This window comes from Ascaphus truei, chromosome 1, assembly GCF_040206685.1.
Source record: "Ascaphus truei isolate aAscTru1 chromosome 1, aAscTru1.hap1, whole genome shotgun sequence".
NCBI classification, from domain to species: Eukaryota; Metazoa; Chordata; class Amphibia; order Anura; family Ascaphidae; genus Ascaphus; species Ascaphus truei.
This window is the reverse complement of record NC_134483.1, coordinates 173,173,157-173,194,215: the sequence shown is the minus strand read 5'-3', so window position 1 is coordinate 173,194,215 and position 21,059 is coordinate 173,173,157. Positions and strand designations below refer to the sequence as shown.

The 21,059-nt window shown below is 41.0% G+C and overlaps 1 protein-coding gene across 2 annotated transcripts in view; it reads right to left on the bottom strand.

Annotated features, from left to right (window-relative positions):
- PCSK5 (proprotein convertase subtilisin/kexin type 5) overlaps positions 1 to 21,059 on the bottom strand; it is a 470,036-nt gene that overhangs the window by 178,127 nt on the left and 270,850 nt on the right. For both annotated transcript variants that reach the window (XM_075598528.1, XM_075598537.1), the window contains exon 10: positions 13,915 to 14,018. In XM_075598528.1, the coding sequence (XP_075454643.1) occupies positions 13,915 to 14,018 (104 nt within the window). The remainder of the gene's footprint in view (positions 1 to 13,914; positions 14,019 to 21,059) is intronic.

Genomic DNA, 21,059 nt, shown 5'->3' with positions numbered 1-21,059 from the left:
TCAACAGGGGAGATCAGTGTCCTTGAAGGGCTGCTTTACCTGTGGCCCTGGTACTAATCTAAAGGCAGGATCCGCAGAACTTATGACAGTACCTTAAGTAGGATCCTTAAAGACTAAAGTGCCTTGAACAAGTGAAGAATCACCCCTCCTACCTCCGTACCAGTGTGCTGTATGTGAGATGAGCAGGGTAGGATACAGAGTAATGACCCCCTATCCTACCACAGTGAGGAAGGGGATCACGTGCTGGGACCCTGGAAAGATAGGGATTGAGACTATAACACGAAGCATGGTTAACCATGACATGAATTAAAGAAAACCATTCCTTGTGAAAGTGATGTGCTTTCTCAGGATTGCAATGATCCAACTGAGGAAGAGTTGTACCTGTCTTTAGTATCAATAAAGACGGGGTTGTTTAATAACTACAAAGTTCCTGGCGCCCATCCTTACCATCTGCATATACGCCCGCCTGCGCGGATCAGCACCCCTGACAAAGGTAATGCACCCTGAGTGACCAACAGCACAGACATCCATGTAAACTCCCTTATAGTCGGTCAGGGAGGGACATACTGTACTAAATAATTTGTCATATTGGATGTGCATTGTGGCTTCTTTGTTTATTGTACTATACTGTACCCAGTGAGACTCCAATTGACACAAATAAATATGCAAATATATAATAGTGTGGGTCTGGATTTTGAGCTTGCTAAGATTGTGTATGTTTAATAGTAAATTGTTTGGGAGGTTTGTGACCCCTCCTCCTTAGCTGAAGCTCACCCATCCCACCTCTATTTAATAAACATTTCGAAATAGACACATGTGAATGCAGTAGTCTATTGAGAGATGTCTTCCCCCGGGAGAAAGAGGTGGTAATGATATTTGCTGTAGCAATAAGCTGGGAAGTATATACTTTTTCCCCACTATATTCATTAGGGCACTCCTGTTTTTTAACCAAATTTAACCGCACTGAAGCTTATACAATGCTCCTAAATGTTAATCCTTTACGCACTGCATACATCAGGCACCCCATGCTATTGGCTATTGTTTTGTTTTCACTTTTCGCTTTCCAGTGGAAGCAATAGAAAAGACACAGGATAAAATAGGAAGTGTAGGACCTGTTGCAAAATGACATTGTTGAAGACTTGAAATGTTTTGGCCATAGGATTGAACTAAGTGACCCATACTTATGAAGAAAAAATACAGAAAAACATAATTTGTCACTTTGGATGTGCATTGGGGCTTCTTTATTTATTGTACTATACTCGGGGTCACTTTCCCAGTAGCACACCAATTAACACAAATAAATATATGGTGTTTTGAGCTTGCGAAGATAGTGTATGTCTAAGGCGTTAACCCTACACTAATCATATACACAAAGCTGCAATATTAGCTTTGTGGATATACATTAACCTCAGGGGCCATTATTAGCACGGTTAGCGCACCTCTGTGGATCTGGGCCTTGGTGACTACTTTATGTGTAAGCAGCTTTACATGTAAGGCTACGGCCCGCTGCACACGTGCCTGCGAGGCTAGCGGTGCATGCAACCGAATTCCCCGGTCTGCAAAGAGCTGCGGGGGGCGTGACTGGGGAGTGACGGGGGCGCGACCATGACATCACCCGGCAGGATCGCCCTCATTGACTGAACCGCCGGGGCAGTGGCCTAGCGCTCCGTTGCTAGGTCTAACCGCAATTTTAATGTGAGTCTGAAAAACACACCTCGCAGTGCGCGGGCCCCCCCTCACAGCGGGCCCGGCCCCATTGAGAGGCGGCTCTTGTCCCCGTAGCGCCCGCCATAGCGAGCGCTGCAGTAGCCAGTGGGGATCAAGTCTAAGGCCGCGCATATAGTGCACGCGACAGCGACGCGTCGGGTGTTGTCACCCGTCGCCATCGCCGCTAGCAAAAGTTGTAATTTGCTTTGCGGCGATGTTGTGGACGACCAGGTCATTGATTGGTTCAGAGGCTGTCACATGTGGCGACAGCCTCTGAAAAGTCAAATGTGACCGGCTTCCAAATTTCACGCCGCCACGTCGCGCTTAATATAAGCGCACGCAGCGGCAGCAATACATTTGTTTTCGGGCGATGTCGCTTCGCCGTCACTACAAGCGCAGCCTTACGCTGGCAAGAGACTGCAGAGATGGTAGTATTTGTACATTCAGAAGATCAACGGTGTGCTCAATTATTCTTATTCAAGCAAAAGAATGATACATTTTGGATTGAAACTGCGACTCATCCCATACTATAATTTTAAGATTTAGCCTTTGTATTAGCTGCTGGTTTTGTTTTTTTTACCCTAGATTTGCTCCGGTTTTACAGACTTTTACATGACTTGTCCAATATTAAATATTAAATGGAACTAGCTGTGGTATTTACATTAGTTGTCCCACTATAAATTACTGCCCAACTAATCAGTGCAATTAACTTCCTTGAAAAGATCCCTCATTTAAAGTTATTCTCATCCAGAAAATGAATGTGTTTTACATTGTTTTGGGTCCACTTAATTCATGTTTGTATTTGTTTGACGATAGCCTTAGAAGAACAATAGGAAAAAATACCTTTACATTATAGTATCGACTGTAGTCTTACCAAAGGAAATTAGATATGTAAATGCAGATTCGGAAAAAAAAAAGCTCTCCAACGCATTTCACTACAATGGAAGCATTAAAAAAATATAATAGAAAATACTTATAATTGTCTGTTTTTTAATCACCTAAGTTTAACCTATTAAACATGTCACTGTCATTAGTTCACTCTGGTGTATGGAGGAGGGACTGCTCCTTTAATGCATCAATAGTTAAGTGGGACAGCTGCTCTAACAAGCTGTTAACACCAGCAATTGTTCCAGAACCTGCAATTGTTCGCACCATTGTAGAGTAACAATGTATGATATTTTAATCAACAAACATAATAGCTTTGCAAACGTGTGATCTGTAACACCACAAATTCACACCTACAGCTGAATGTGGATCAGCCTTTTACTTGTTTAGGGTCTAAAATTGTTCTGCTAATTCTAATTTTAGCTCTGTCGTGGAGAAGGAGCGAGAAGGAAAGACTGGAATATGAAGTACACCAGCAATTTTCTAAAACAAATTAAATGTTTAACTTTGGGGAGGGGGGGGGGGGTAGGGGTGGGGGGTGAAGTGTTTCACATAAAAGCCTGTATTGCCGTACAAATATTTAACCATGGAGGACATCCAGATATCTGTCTACACTTCTTATACTTCTAACCCCAGTTTAGATGGTGTGGTCTGCAGCTGCAGGTATTCGCCCAAAGGACCACCACCGGCAACATGAAATATAAACTGCTGAACCCCTTAAATCATGGAGGGGCCATCAACACATTGTATTGCATTATAGATTCTCCAGCACTGGAGGCCTTAAGGAAGAATCCCAGCAAATAAAAGGGCGTTCCACAATTTAACACCCAAAAAGGGTATACATACGGTGTATTCAGGAATGATACATTTCTTGCCATCAGTTTTCTCCTCTTCATGTTACAGCATGAAAGCTTTGAGTAAGGATGAAACATTGGTTGGATTAAACCAGCTCCTTGCGATCCTGTTGGGTGTGCCGCTCATGCTCATTATAACGGAGAGTTTAAACACAAATGGCGACTCTGGCACCCACCTTTTTGAACAATGTGGGTATTTGTGCTGCTCATTTTAAGTATTCTGAATGCTCGTGTACTTAGAGTATGTATTCATCTGTAGATGTAATGTACTGCAAGGAAAATGCCAATAATTAGAAACGTATACGTTTCTTGGCATCAGTGTTCTTCTATTAATGTAGCATCATTTATAATAAGGTAACCAAATACCATGGTTTACATGGAACAGTTTGCACAAGTCGACAGAAAAATATATATATGTAAATCATTTCTCTGCAGTGTGTAAAAGGTTGCTAAAATCACCAACGTTATGTTTTCTTTAAAAATATATATCACGATATACATTTTAGAACAGCCAGAGGGCTGTGTAACGTTGTCTACCTTGGTAACATTGTCATTTATATATTCAGGTCACAATTGACATTAAAAAGAGTTTCACATAGTAGGATTGGGAAAAAAAAGTATGCAATGTCATCTGTCAACAAGTCTAATCTAATCTGCTGCATATTGTACGGCCCCCACATATCTCTTTGGCGAGTTATAGCTGCATACGTTTCCACTCTAGGGGCCCTATGAAATACAGGTAACATCATGCTATACGTGCCCATTTTCTAGGGCAGTGTTTTAGACACCTCTCCTCGTGACCCACAGCCATGCCAAAGCACTTGCATCCAGGTGAATGCACTTTTCATTTGCATATGAATAGAATGTTAGGTGGCTGTCTCTGAAACCTGGGGTGGCCGTGGGACACCAGGAACGGTTTGAAGAACACTGTTCTAGGGGGATCGTCTTCATTACTTCTGTTCACGTCTTGGGCGGTCTGCGACCACGTGATTATGTGGTTTTGGTACTGTAGGCCAGGGGGCATTTAGGTGCCGCCGATCTTCTAGCACACAGACATTTAAAACAGTATGTTAAAATACTAATACATATCTGATTTGTTTAAATAAATGGTGTCAATTACCTACATGTTACCCAATAGTGTTTGTTGGTGCAACGCACAGCATACAAGGTGATAGCAGGTCTGGCAAAAAATTCTTTATTAAAGGGACACGAACAATAATAATAATTATAAATTTTTGTTTTGATCAAATGAGTATAAAATATATATATCAAAATGAGTTATTAAATATAATGTTCGATTGAGTCAGACTATTGCACTTATAAGCTTTATTTAGTGCTACTACAAATACTATCTAGTGCAATTAAATACATTTGTCAAAGTAGAACCACATTTTCGTTTATGGATAGATACTGTGTGTTACTTTATATGGTTCTTTTTTCATAATTTTGTAAGTATGTCATATAAAAATTAACTAAGTAGTTATCCTCTGTACTTCTGGAAGGCTGTATATATATATGTTTTTAATATAGGTATAAGTTAGAATTAAAACTTTTTAATTTGATTTATTAGTTTTTTTGTTTGTGTTTTTAGATTCTGTAAGTATTGGATGTTTTGTAAATATATGGCACAGTCTGCCTGATCAGGCTTATCAATTTTGACTAGCTCATGCGATTTTGTGTTTGGTGTATCTTCCCCTGTCAGTGGGGTATGTTAGTGGGTGTTCTCATAGGTTTATGAGATAACCCCTCAATTATCCCCGATTTAGTGGGTGGCAACACTAAATTATTAATAATTGTGTAATCACGATTTTATGTAATGTAATTTGTGCGCATGCGTGAGTATTTAGGACCTTGGTGGCTCCATCTCGCGGGATTTTGGTCTGTCCTTAACATATTATAATCTGCGCATGCGCGAGCAAACGAGGCTTGCTTGAGGCGCATCTCGCGAGAGTTGGCCCTCCATTGCCTTGTGGTGCGTGTCACCGAGCAGGTGTGTTTGGAGGCAGACTTCTCGTAGTGTGACCAGGTAATTAGCCGGTTTTGCATGGCGCTTGCGCAGCGTGGCTGTAACATATTTTCAATCAGTATGAGGTTACCAATTAGTGTTTTGGCGCCAAATCGGCAGACTGTGGCTATATATAGTGTGATGTGTACCATGTTAATTCACTTCTTGATAAAGTGTATTTTGACTGCACGAAACGCGTAGAAGGTTGCAGCCTTCCGTTTTTTATGTCCCTTTAATAAAGAATTTTTTGCCAGACCTGCTATCACCTTGTATGCTGTGCGTTGCACCAACAAACACTGCATTGGATTTCTCCTCATTGAGCAACAGCACGCAGACTGAGAGGATCTCTGGTGACAACTATTTGTGAGTACATACCTGGGGCCAGCCCAATGAGGTTTAGGGGGGGTATCTCTGTGCATCTACCCCTGCCTTCAGGGCAACTGGAGCCGCTTTTTTAGGTTTGGTACAATATTCATGTCCCAGAAGTATACCTCTTATATCATTACATGATGGGACTTCATGCTTGAGCACCACATCACCCTTACTGTATGTTACCCAATAGGCATGCCACTGCCCTTAATTCACCCCGTCCTTAGAGAGGTCAATCATTTAATGTTTTACAGTCAAAGAAAGGTGCACCAGATGTATTACTCTTGATGCTCTAACTACACTTGAAAACAATCTACTATATTTAAATCACTGTATACTATAGCATCGTTCTTTCAGAAAGCTGAAGTGCCTTTGTGCATTTTCTTTCCATCCAAAGGTTTATCCTGTCATTCCTTTACACCCTACAAATTTCATAGAAACAACACTTGGACTATAAAAAGTTTCCTGTCATCGCGAGTCAGGGCAGCAACTCATAGTGGATCAGATCTCACGTGTAGCAAAAACGGTTCAGAAGCAATGTGTTGCAAACCCCTCTTCTAATAAAAGAGTTAAACAGGGGAAATTATAGCTATAGCTGTAGCTCATTTTCCCAATGCCTAAGAGAACTACGCGTGCTGCTGTACCTGTTTGCTCACAGAAGGCCTAAGCCTTCGCCCGAGCCTGGGGTGAGCTCTTTCTCCTTGCGTGCAGCGCCTCCACCTCTGAGGGATCCCAGTGTTGGCAGGATAACCCCTCATAGGAACCGATATACAGTAATAAGTATTACATCACACAATGTATATAACGAAGGTTTACCGTACACACATACTAACACAGATAACATATAATAACTGTACCCACAGTATGAACCCAGTGCCAACATGTGGTGGTTTCCCCAAAGTACTGAGGGTGGTGTGGCACCAATACCCCTGGTGTCCTGTCCCACCAATTCCCACCCAAATGTGAGGTAGCACTACCCCCTGTGGATGTAGGTGCACTTCGGGTACCTGCCTGCGTACTCTAGTACCCAGGTGCTGCTTGTCACGATGGGTTGGAGCGTGTCCCATGTAGCTGGGCCCCCAACACAAATCATTTCTCCTAAGGGTCCTGATCCTCCTTGTGAGGTGAGCTCCAGCCGGAGGGTCTCACCTGAATGTTCTGGGGTACTGCGGTCTGATCCCAGGTCGCAGAGCACCGCATGGCCGTCCGGTCACCGGTGCAGAAATATCAGTAAAGGGAAGAGTCCCTATCTGGGGCCTTCCCTGCAACACTCCTCTTCTATGGCTCAGGGCCTAACTGGGGCCTAGGGGGCAAGATCTAGGCCTAGGCCAGGAAGCACTGCTCTCTGGACACTACCTTCTTCTTTGCCTCCTCCATCCAGACTAGCGCGCATGCTTCCTGCACGCGGAGGGTCTCTTGTTTTCCCCCTTGCTGTAATCCTATTGGTTCGGGCAGTTCCATGTGGTACAGTCCCTCCCTCTAGGGATTCTGGGACTTGTAGTTCCGCGGCTGCATATGTGAAGCATCCTAAGATGGCCGCCACGCTATTCCGGCAAACCATTTTGGGGATTGAAGTCTCTATGGGCTTTCGACCTACACTCCAGGCCAAGGGCACCTGAAGCAGTCCTTACTCTCCATGGTTCTCTAGTAGAACCAGGGGAAAGGTATCACTCACTCTCCCTCAAGGGGAGAAGACAGTGGGTACCAGTGCAAGATGCACCCCTGTGTAAGTACCTGTCTCTCTCAAAGGTAGAGAAAACTGAAACAATTTAACTGTGCTCCTCAAGTACAGAGAGGGAAGGTACAAGTCTGAGCCCAGGATTGGGCAGAACATAGGCCTTGTCCCACCTCCTCCCCAGTCACTCAAGAGAGCTGCTACTGTGGGGAAAACCCATGGTTATTGGTCCTGACACTGCCTGAACTGTTACCATGGCTTGCATGTCAGGGAGGGCAAACTGGTAGCCAAAACCAGGCATGGCTACACATAGATAAGTTTGTTTATTTTGACCCCCCCCCCCTTCTATTTAAAGAAGCATTTCCACTTCCCTGGTGAAATAAGTTTTCTGTTTTTTGATGCTGGAGAATTATTGATTTAAATAACTTCAGCCAGCTACTGCTGCAGGCTAATATACTACAGGAAAATGGTCACAAAAGGGATAAAGTAGCAGATTTAGCAGGCCTTCGCTTTCCTAAGATCAAGTTGTGCCTTCCAGGCATGTTTACCAGTTTACTCCAGTCTGAAACACGTAGGAGGTTGCACAACTCCCTTGGGTGATGTTCATTTTTTTTAATAAAGATGGACATTTTTTACCCCCTGGCTCCCTGGAAGTGCGCTGCTTTTTTCTTCTTTGGCCATTGGATTTCTACATTTGCGGCTGGACATGCCATCATAGACTCGGGGAGCCTCAGGAGTGGGTAAGATTTATTCAACATGTTGTTATTTGAAGAGTGTTCCTAAAGTCCAGTATTGATTAAGTTTTTCTCCAATGAGATAACTTCAAGTTGATTTACTATCACCTTGATTGTTTGGTTCAGGAGATATTAGATTCTCATCTCACTGGTTTATCACTCAAGATACCGTACTTTACCCACTCCATACTAGAGTCATACTAGAGTTTCAACCATACTAGAGTTTCAATCATAAGGATTACTGATATAAGACTATATATATTCCGAAATCATTGGAGCACCCAATTTCTCATATGTTTGTTTACCAGTGGGCCCAGCAGCAAGTAACACATCCCCAGTAATGCACACAAACACTAGATAGTATAGTTGTAGGTTACGTACAACAGGTTTTTTTTTTTTTTGTTTGTTTTTAATGCAAGTGTCAGTGTGTAATAGTATAATTACATTTGAATGAGCAATCCATTTTTTTAAACAAAGGTTTGAAGCAGGGGGTCTCTGGATCTGAACCCCATTACATTTTGGTACTGAGGACCACTGCTTCCAGAGATACTTACCTCCGAAGGGGTGCAGGTATCGCTGTGATTGTCAAAGCTCCCTCGTCGCATGGGCCAATAGGAAGCCTCACCGGATGACATCACGGGTTCCTATTGGCCCGCAGGGTGCTGGAGCTATGAAAAGCGGTCATTATGTGATCCCTGCTAACTGAGCAAAGCAGCTACCAGCACCTACTATGGAGGTATCTCTCTGGAATCAAAGGGTCCCCAGAGCTGAAATTAATGGGGTTCAGCTCTGGAGCCCCCCTGCTTTAATCCTATTGTTAAAAAAGTTTGCAAAATAAAATCTCAGCTTAGATCCAGTGACAATCCTTGGATAGCAGGATAGGTATTAGGGATGATACCATATCTAGAAAACAACGTATAATGTATGGTCTAATGGAAAATTTGGTTAAATGCACCCTCTGTCCTGTTATAGTCATTTTAGGAGTGTGTTTTTTTTAGCGGAAATAAAGAACCCTGTAGCACATCTAAAATGTTGATGTAAATATCCAGAAGCTTTTGAATAATGCAATACATAGGTAGGTACATTATTAAGTAGTAAATACATTTATATAAATGTAGCCCCCTGTAAACAGCACCGGCTATACCTATCTTCCTTCTACTGTGGTAAGTCCTGTTAAGGGCAGGCACCAGTAGTTATCATGGGTTTTCCCCCTTCCTAGTCCTGCCCTGAGTGGTAGACGCAGGCCCCTGACTCTGCTGCAGGCACGAGACAGAGGGGAGGCTCTGCTGACATCATTAGGGGTGCGCTGACTCTATATTTAGCAGCCGCTCCTGTAAGTGACAGTTCTGTTAGTCCTGGGCGAGTTCGAGTCCAGTGCTGTCCGAGGAGTTGGAGGAGACAGTGCGGTCTCACCTGTGCAGCCGTACAGGATCAGAGAGAGGAGCGGAGAGACTCAGCCTTTTTGAGTAGAGCTGATAGCACAATAGACCCGGTGGACCAATGCCCCTCACCCCGCGGCTGGGGGTGATGGGGAGAATCCAGTCTCCACCCAGAGGCTAACCTCTGAGGTGGGCTGCGGGGTATTGACGCCCCAGCCCAGACCATCCTGTCGGAGGAGAGACTTGGAGGAAAGGAGAGGAGGAGAGTGAATAACGGGGCTTTGCTGTTGTTGTTGTGGCTGCTGGTTGCCACTACATTTGGAGTTGCTGGTCTGACCAATAAAGAGACTATACTTTTATACAAAGACTGTGTTGTGAGTTTGGAGCATTCAACCCCTGGAACAGGGAGGTTCTTCTATACAGGTCCTATCCCATATTCCTGGGAGTATAGAAGATGGAGGCTCTGCACCACTAAGACAGCATGGAGGCTACCACCCCAGAAGCCTGGTCCTGTCCCCCCAATAACAACGCAGGAAGCTCAGGCCCTCCTGTTCCACGCAGGTATGCACCACCGAAGAGTCGGGGGGGGGGGGGGAATAAGGGTTACATAAATAAAAGTAACATCAACAACAACATGAATGGAAGATGTAAATACGAATGCATGTTAACTGCACCAAATAATAATTTTTAGTCAGCAGTGAATGCAATCAAACTTGGAAAGCCAAAAGCTACAACACAATAGGGTTTCCGCCCCAAAATAGTTATGTTTCCATGATGTAGAACTACTAAGGTATCTAATTTCAGGAGAGTAAAACCGTAACTCCCAAGTGTCCCGGTAAGATTGGGACAGCTCTGGGTTCCTCCCTTTATCCTGCCGTCCCTTCTGAGGGAAGGATTGTCTCTCCCTCTTCCTTCTACCAGCTCGCCGATTAATTTAACTGGTAGCACTTCTGAGGCAGATCAGAGCTTGTCCCTGCCCCCGCCACTCAGTGACTCCCTTCCCTTACAGATATCTCCCTGCTCCTCATCTCTGCTGCAGATGAATCAGTGTGTATCAGAGATGAGAAGCAGAGAAGCTTCTTCAGAGAAGGCGATATGATCTGCACATGTGATGGAAGCAGCTGAGTGGAGGGATTAGAAGAGGCCCTGATTTGCCTTAGGAGTTCTCCCAGCTCCAGCAACACAGAAGAAAGAGAGGAGGCAAAAATAAGTCACCCTGCCTTCCCCCAAAAAGTACACCACCCCCATCAGACCATATCATTCCCTTCCCCCCCAATTCAGTTCCTGACAGCCCTGTCCCCTTCCATTCAATCCCCAACTCTCCTACCCACTTAATCTAGTGTCAGAAACCACTGTGTTATACCTGTCTGCGGTCCCAGGAAAGCACATATTAAAAGCCCAAGGAAAGAGAAAGAACACCATAATACAATAAAGCAATGTAATAAGAAACCACATACTGTAGTTAAGCAACATATTTGCCTCTGATTTCTAAGAGTATAAATCAATATAATATTTTAGCTGGGCACTGATTGAGTGAGTGAGCGGAGTGAAAAGTACATATGAAATGTATTGCAGTTTTGGAATGGGACATATCACAAATATCTCCCTAACAACAGCGGCATCTAGCTGGCAGTCTGCCTTTATCTCCAGTGGTTTTCACAAAAAAACTTTTAATTTATTTATTTATTTATGTAAACTCATCTGGTAATGATGGGGTTTAAACAACCATGTACTGTGTCAACAAAACACATTATGGGGGTTGCATGAAGCAACACAGCACTTTGCTTCATTTGTGTTGGTTTTGTTCCATTTCCCTTTTTAAACAAAATGTCTCCACTTCTTAATCTAACAAGGTTGCATTTCTCAGCTCGCTGCCAACAAAATGCCAAAATAATACTCTTGAGAATGTCTTTCTAGCAATCCGTTCATCCATGAAAGTGGGTGTTAATTGTTACTCCTGGCAAGATTTAAGGACATCAGTGATGTACTGTAGTAAATATTGTCAAGTGAAATTCTAGAAGTCCCTTTGTATACCTCTATCCTGTTTCTTCTCTAATTTTTATGTTCGTGCCTCTCTTTCTTTGTTCCCCTCTTGAAACTTACCTTGAAAAGGCAAAGAAAGATCTGTATTTTGTATAAAAACTGCTATTCTGGCTGCTCACAGAAACAATGTCATTCAGGGTTGATAAGGACAAGAGAACGAGCGTAAAAATACGGTGTAACAATATAGCGTATACTGTAGTCAATCATAAATTTTACATTAATCGATGTATTGTGATGGGTGCAGCAATGGTGTAGATTCGATCCAAATCCACTACAGAGGTGACAGCAAAAAGAGTCCGAAGCGCACTCATCCAGGTGAGTAAAAAAAAGAGAACAGAAAACAGAAAAACAAAAACAGTGTAATACTGTATATGAATGGTATAAATCGCAGAAGATATGATAAATGTACTCACATTTTATGTGAGCATTATATATAGGCATTTTGGTTGTTCCAAGTAACCAACTTATGTAATGTAACTGGGTCATCACTGGAGGGACAGGATACTCCCTGAGATAAATTAGCAAACGTAGACAGTAGGACTCTCAGGGTCAGGCAATGCCCCTTGAAGAAGTCTAATCTGACAAAACGAGTAGGGCGACACTGCAGACACCAAGTATAGCTCCCAGACCAGAGGTAGTGCGGAGGATCATCCAGGACATCTGAATCCTATACGAAGTGACTTTCTGTGAATGGCCACCACGTGGGCTCGCAACAACAGGGGTTTCCCCAGGACTGTACCGCTCATTACCTGACCCTGAGGGTCCTACTGTTTACGTTTGCTAACTTATCTCTGGGAGTATCCTGTCCCTCCTGTGATGACCCAGTTACATTACATAAGTCGGTTACTTGGAACAAGCGAAATGCCTATATTGCTCACATAAAATATGAGTAAATGTTTCATATCTTCTACGATTTATACCATTCATATTACAGTATTACACTATTTTTGTTCTTCTGTTTTCATTCAGGGTTGATCAGTAATTTATAGGCTATATGTTATATTCATACAACATTGGGACATTCCAGTTATTTCATATTTCTTCATGTACAGTATTGCTGCAATTACTGTACGGTACAATTGCTGCAAGATGAAGAGTAGTGACTCATGGATACACATCTTAACTTGTTTCCAATTTTAGCCTTTTGTAATCCTACACTACTGTATATTTGATTGTACTATAAAGATGTCTTTTGACAGTACTTTTCATACCCTCAAGATTCCCATGCACAAAGACAATGTTGCACTTAAAAAAGAAAATCAGTGAATCTGGATGGATAAAATAGGGATATTATTCCCAGTAACACTAAAGTGTAGTATATGAAGTTTAATTGCAGTGCATTTGAATTAGTCATGTTTATCACATTTTTTTGTGTAAAGCAAACATAAATAAAAGATACTTCCAAAAATGTCTAATTAGAAGAGTACAAGGAATATTAATTCAATGGTGCACACAATATGGCCAAAGTAAATTAAGTTAAATACTGGTGTGGTCACCACTGAAGAGTCAGTGGCATCTGATATCTTTAGTTAATCCAGGTAGTTTAATATCTTTGGCCAATCTTTGCCAGCATATATTTCACAGCAGAATGGTGAATAAACCCTGTGTTGGCCATTTATATATCCAAATAAAGCACAAACCTGAGAATTAAATCAAATGTATGTATCTGAATAAAAACGGTGTTGGGTTCTTTCATGGCCCAACATATGTAACCAAGTAGAACAGTTGTGGTTCCCCAGGCACTCCACACCCATGGAAAAATAGTCAAACAATGCCGGTGCTCCTGCCCAAGAAAGGCTTTCTTGGACAGCCCAACAAAATAATGTGCACATGGGAATGAAGAGGAGGGCACAACGAATTTAATCAGCCCAAAATCCAACGTTTCGGTTGCAACATGCAACCTTTATCAAGGTTCATTGTTGCAACCAAAATGTTTAATTTGTCACTGATTAAATAATTTTTTGCATAAGTCCGTTTTGCCCTCCTCTTCATTCCCATTTCCAACATGTGCAACCCCCCTAATAAATGGCACATGTGCACTGAAACCAATAATAATATAATAATATATGTAATATTCCAATTCAGGTTTTAATCCAGATTATTTTCATACTCAAATCATCATATCCTCTTTTTTTTAAGGTTAGGCTGATTGTCAGGAAAGCAGAGCATTGATAGGAACAGTTACTCAGAATGTTTCTTTATGGTGCGGAGGACTGGCCATCGTAATTAGCAGAACGCTACCAAGAAACAAAAGAAACCTTACCCTTCTGTCCTGCCGCATTCGTTTTCCAGTCAGGAGCATTTAGGTGTCCTTGGCGGGAGGTCCTGACAATGATATGCTGTACATCTCTCCAGGTTAAAAATGGACTGCAGGTAGAAAAAACACACATCAATGGTAGGCCATTCCTGTTACTTGCTTAAATAAAGTGGGCAATAGCAAGTAATGTAGCTTGGATGTACTGTATCATAGTGTCTCTGCCTATTGACCCTTTTCCAGTATGTGACACCGTTGGACCCCATCATCTTGTGTCCTATTTAATTTATATAAAGGAGATAAGACCGCTAATCCCATATGTACTTTATACAGTGAAAATGAATTTAAACAGGTGCTCAGAGGGGAAAAAAGAACTATATTAACAGTGTTGATCCCAGAAGAATCAAAAAAGGCTCCCTCTATTATTAGCACTCTATGTTGGAGTTCAATAGGCGGACTACAGTGGTCCAACAGATAATTACTGTGATTAGGTCTATTGACCTATAGGAACCGGGAAGATTAGGAAAAAATAATAAAGTTTTATTCAAATATTGGTTAAAAAAAACATATATAACATTCACACATTAAAATAACCCCATAGTGAATTGGCTAAACATGCAATCTATAAAGGTAAGTATCCTTTTCCATTCATAGGTTCAGATTGCTAGCGTCTATTTTAAATTGATCCGAATATCATACAAGTCAGCAGAATAGTAATAGCATAATACGGCTATATACAGTGAAGATTAATCTCAGAATAGGACCAATCTAATCCATCAATACAGATTCTTAGGTACTGTCCTCCCTGTATCACATGTATAAGTATACTGGTATATAGCAGTTATATCTCAGTATAGTATCACCTATAAGTACCAGCTATGTGTACTAGATATCTGCTCTTAATGCATAAAGTACTCCTATATTATAGCCATGAATATGTCTGTATGTTCCGTAATATAGTAAGTCTTTGGTGGAAAAATGGTTCTAATAATACCATCTCATAAGTTGGAACAACCACCGTTACTAAATGCATATGTATACATGCTACAGGGTGGATTCCCTATGTGGATCTTATCAATATTCTCACATAAGGAAAACAGAGCACAACCGTCACAAAACAGTAATAGATAGGACCACAGCGCGTCAATGGTAACACGGAGGTCTCCGTCACTGATACAAGCCTGACTGTAGAGGTGTCTATCTGCTGCCTGAATCGAAAGACGCCGCCACTTCTGATGACGTCATGAATGACATCACACGTCCCGACGATCGTTTCGTGTGGGCCACTTCACAACGGGGTTATTTTAATGTGTGAATGTTATATATGTGTTTTGTAACGAATATTTGAATAAAACTTTATTATTTTTTCCTGATCTTCCCGGTTCCTATATAGGTCAATAGACCTAATCACAGTAATTATCTGTTGGACCTCTGTAGTCTGCCTATTGAACTCCAACATAGAGTGCTAATAATAGAGGGAACCTTTTTTGATTCTTCTGGGATCAACACTGTTAATATAGTTCCTATTTAATTTACCTAATTTCTGAACTCAAGGTTTGTGTTCTCAAGACAAGCACTTCAACCACTTCACCACAAAGTCCAATAAAGTCTCACACAGTTAATGTGAGACTCACATACTAGGACAATGTGGGCAATATCTCCCTCTGGGTGTGATAAAATCTTTGGAACAAGTTAGGCAGCTTCTTCTCCAGCTACAGGGGATGCTTGGGATAAGAACAGTGCACACCCTACTAGTGCACTCGAACAGTTCAGAGAAGAAAGGTAATAATAATAATAATCTTTGATCCCTCCATATATAGCTTTAAACAGCAATCCGTGCTGCTGGGACATTACTGCTTTAACCTCATCAACAATTTCCTTCTCCTTCCACAGGTCTTCATTCAGGTTCTTACCCTCCCCAGTCTCCTCTGTGTTGTCCGAGCCACACACATACTGTACACTGCACTTAGTTAACTGAAGCCTCGAGATATCTGAGGTTAACTACTCATAGAAATAAAATAAAAATAATCTTAAAGATTAACAATGTCTGCAGGCAGATCTCACCATTGCCCATACATTTGTTCTGAACAAGCTCTTCTAAAGCCTTGCACTAAATACTTATATTGGGCATTGATACAAGCATAACTTTGTTCAAAACAGTTGCTTCCAATCCCATCCTACATCAGTTTATTAATCAGCTACAGTCAGTGATTTATGTTTGCAAATGCAAACCATTCCTAAATCAACTTGTACGTGACCATGCATAACTGCAAATGATTAACACACACATGATTAACTAGTGGATGATAACTTCCTTAAAAAAATGAAAAGCTCAAAGTTTAGCTCAGAGAAGATTAATAGATTGCCACTACATTAGGCAAGTTATGCTATTAATCTTAGCTGAACTACTAATTCTCTGTACTATAAAAACAAGACCTGGTCTGTTAGCAAATAATAAATAAATAATTTCCACATGTAAGATCTGGGTGGTAATGTTTTGTGTTATCCAGACAACAGAAAGCTGGTCCAAATTGTGAGTTAAGCCTCTGGGATTACATCTGATCGCAGGGCTTCAATCAATTTCCTTTCATACTGTAGGCTTTTTCTGAAGTTATCAAGCTCACTATAATGGTAGAACTGGGAATACACATTATAAACAAAGCAGCAGAATTTCACCAATCCCATCAAATATTTTGCTGAGTCTTAAATTGCATTTGTGTGTGTTCATACAACGAAGATTGTACAGAGTTTGGAAAGGAAGCAGCTTTATTTAAGAGGGGAGTGTTGATCTTCCTTTCCTGTCCTTTATCCCTGCAAATTCTGGGCCTAGATAAGAGGACCTATCTAAGGTCAAGTGCAGCAGAAAGAGGAGGTGACTTTCACTACTGAAGTGCAGGCATGGGTCATGTGAGAGGGGTATTAAAGCTAGTGGAGATGGAGGATGAGTATGTATGCCCCTACAATCATTATCTTTAGCCCAATAATTATTTATTTTACGCCCACTTAATTACGGCATCAAAGATCATACATTGAAGCATTGCTCCAAATATTTGATCATTTATCATTTTGCATGAATTTGGTGGTACTTTTGATAGTGCCAGTGTGTTAGGAGTACTTTATGTCAGGGTGTTACGATTCTTTATGGAAGTGCTGCCCAGCTTGTGCCACTAAGTGTCTTGGGGAGTGGTTACAAGAAATAGAGGAGAAGATAATCAAAGTTATAATACTTTACGTCAAGTAAATCCATCCTAGAAGAGATCTATGTCCAATACATCTACTGGAACTGTCCAGGTTTTTCAATAACGCCAAGCTTATGTTCAAAATGCAACTGCAAGAGTTCTCACTGTCATCTAGGTCTGTCTGCCCCATACCTCCTAAAATCCCTACAATGGCTCGCCACCATACTCTGCATTAACTGTAAAATTATATTACTCTCCTTCAAGGCTCTATCTTCTTCTACCTCCTCCTACATCTCAGCTCTAATCTCCAGCTTTGTCCCTTCTCTTCCCTAATGCTCTGCTGAAGGCTGTCTCCTCTCTGCTCCATTTGTTTCTACAGTACTCTAATGCCTGAAACCTCTCACTTGTGGCTCCTTATGTTCCATACTGCACTTGTTACTATTGTATTATGCAAGTTTCCCATTATTCAATTTAGATCGTAAGCTATGTAGGGAAAGTAATTCCCTAATTCACATTGTTTTACTTCCTGTTTAACACACCTCTGAATCGTTGTGTATTATCTCCCTATACTGTCTTGTTAATTTTGTAAAGTGCACCGTACATTGGTGGCGCTATATAAATACTTATATGTCATGTGGATTTGAAGCAAAAGGTGGCGCTGTGTGGTCATTTACATGTCATTTCCCAGAATCCCTTGCTGCAGTGGAAGTGCTGTGTGATAATGGTGAAAGGTGGGGTTGCAGACCTGTCTAAGACATGCAAATGAGCAGACTGTAATATTTCCATTTGCTATATGCTTTACTGTGGGGGTGTTTTGTCACTTTTTTTTAACCCACCATAACTTAACTAAGGGCCTCATGCAGAGAGCATAGAATTTTAAGATTGGCGAATTTCATAAAAAGTAGCTTTTTTGGAGAGTTTTATTCTCCATATGCAGAAAAGTGCGAATTCTGCTATGTTTAACATGGATGCGTGTGGCGAGTTTAAATTGGCGAGATGCGCGCTTCAGAAACGTGTAAAAACAAATTCGCGCCTTTTTTTCCCCTTTACTATAGGCGGTGAGCGCCATCTTGCCATCTTTTCCTGGCGCGGCAAAAATGCGAGAATCGCGCCATTTTTTGGCGCAAACAGCCGCTTTATGCCGTTCGCACCTCTCTGCATTCGGAGAGTTTTAAAAATGGCGAGATGGAGGTTCTCGCCAGCCGCGAGGCGAGTTTTAGCAATTGAAAAAACAAAATGGCGCGTTTTTTGGAACTCGCCATTTTCTGCCGGTTTCTGCGCGAAATTGTACAAAAAATGGCGAATTTCGAAATAACGATGCTCTCTGCATAAGGCCCTAAGGGCCTCATGCAGAGAGCATAGAATTTTAAAATTGGCGAATTTCATAAAAAGTAGCTTTTTTGGAGAGTTTTATTCTCCATATGCAGAAAAGTGCGAATTCTGCTATGTTTAACATGGATGCGTGTGGCGAGTTTAAATTGGCGAGATGCGCGCTTCAGAAACGTGTAAAAACAAATTCGCGCCTTTTTTTCCCCTTTACTATAGGCGGCGAGCGCCATCTTGCCATCTTTTCCTGGCGCGGCAAAAATGCGAGAATCGCGCCATTTTTTGGCGCGAACAGCCGCTTTATGCCGTTCGCACCTCTCTGCATTCGGAGAGTTTTAAAAATGGCGAGATGGAGGTTCTCGCCAGCCGCGAGGCGAGTTTTAGCAATTGAAAAAACAAAATGGCGCGTTTTTCGGAACTCGCCATTTTCTGCCGGTTTCTGCGCGAAATTGTACAAAAAATGGCGAATTTCGAAATAACGATGCTCTCTGCATAAGGCCCTAAGTGTGGTAAATACTTATAGATACATATAACTTAAGTGTGACTTGTATAACACAGCATTATTTACCAGTGTAACTTAGCCATTAAGTTGCTTTATAGCATAATTTCAAAGTCATATTTAATTTTCTGAAAAGGCAAGGAAATGTGAAAAATATGCATATGAAAGTATGCGATAACAAGTATACCTGCAATGATTTCATTTTCATAACTGCATGTTTACAAAAAAATTTTTGTGATAACAGATCAGTATAAGCACATCTCCTTCTGAATTAAACCTGGACTTAATATCCCCCCTTGTTTGCCAACATAGAATATTCACTCATTACTGTCCAGGTACATTAGTAGGTAAAGACCATGGTACAATAATCATATCAATTTTGTCAGACAACACATCAATTGCCAATTCATTCAATTAACAAAGGAAATGGAGCATCTGAAAATGCCAGATAATGACCTGAAAGTTATTTCTAGATAACATAATATTCACAGCTCCCAGCCTTTAAATATCTATTAGTGTAAATATAGATTGTATAGAAATCCAGTGCAAGTCAAAAATTGCTGTACCAGGACACAGGCAGCCAAAGTCACGAATGCTGCATAGCCACAAGGAACACAAAATGCCCCCTTTCTGATCAGTTGCCCAAGCCAAACCTTTTACGCTTTAGGTACCAAGAAACCAAAACTAAACTTATATAAGTCAGCATTACATTGTTAAGCAGGAGGCATATAGGAATAGCATGTTATATTCATTTAAAAAAAAACTGATTGGAGCTGGATGATTATTAGTAGGAATACTGTGGGAATATACAATTTCAGTAATAATTTCTAGTTTAAATATCATGTAACTGTATCCCGCATTTGGGACTAATATTTCAGTTAAGGGGTTAACAGCTTTAATGAGTTAACTGTGTTGGCTCATTCAGGTTACTCCCCTTTCCATTATGTGAAGTAGGATCATTGTGAACAAGGGGTGACACTCCCTTGTATGTCTTGTGACCAGTGATGTCACTATAGGGAGATAGGAGATTGTATATATATATATATATATATATATATATATATCCAATGGTCTAGGAACAGGTTCTTTAGGGTTCAGAATGGGGCCTCACTGTGAGTCCTATAATTATGTTTGTGTCTAAAGATTAATGTATTAAGATGTGTCCTGTCACCCTTTGTTGTTTTCAGTTAAGGAACGTGACCCGTTAAGTAAGCACAAAGTAGTATGGGTTCAAGATTGTTCTCACTATTGAACGGGAGGAAGCATGCTTTTGGTTAAGGAGTGCTCAGTGTTAGTAACTCTGCAGTGTGTACTTGTTGAATATAAATGCATCTGTCAATGTCTGTCAAGCATTACTGACAAATATCCAATAAAGCACTATATCATTTAAAAAATTTCCTGGCGTCCATCCTTGTTACATTCATGCATCGACACCTAGCCTGTACCTACCCCGCGCATTGAACAGGTATGAGTGACTGAGCACTGCCATGTATATTGTCAATCTGATATAAACTCCTTTGGAGCTGGGTAAAGAGGTTAGATTACAATTTAATATTATACAATAAAATTATATTGACATTAATATTATTCCTATTGTCCTGGATAAGTGGATAAACTAAAGTTAGGGGGTCATTTTAAATCTGCCGCAGGGGCTGTTTAGGCTATTTTGGGGGCAAAAATCCCCATAAAATTCAATGGGGATGTTCATCCGAAAACTGCCTGAAAGGCCACATCGGCAGATATAGAATAAGGCCATTAATCTTAATGTCTACTGATTGGCTTTACACTTCACAGTACTACAGCTTGTAGGACTGTATACTGTTAAAATACATTAAATAATTAATATTATTCCAATGTGTACATTGCAACCCACAAATCAGGGTTTTTCTAGTCTTTCCTCTTATATACATTTCAGATTTTACTGTGGTCACCAGTTTTAATCCTTTCGTGTTATAAAAATTAAATATACACATACATTTCATTTATAATATTTATTCCTCTAGGATATTTTTGTTCTTTTTGGATGGTGACATTTTTATTGCAGCTATTAGTTCTTATCTTTTTATATTTTTGTTCCATTTTTGCAAGTCCACTTCAATTACAATGACCTCTTTATAAAACCCTTTTCGACCTTTTCATATACTGAGTGA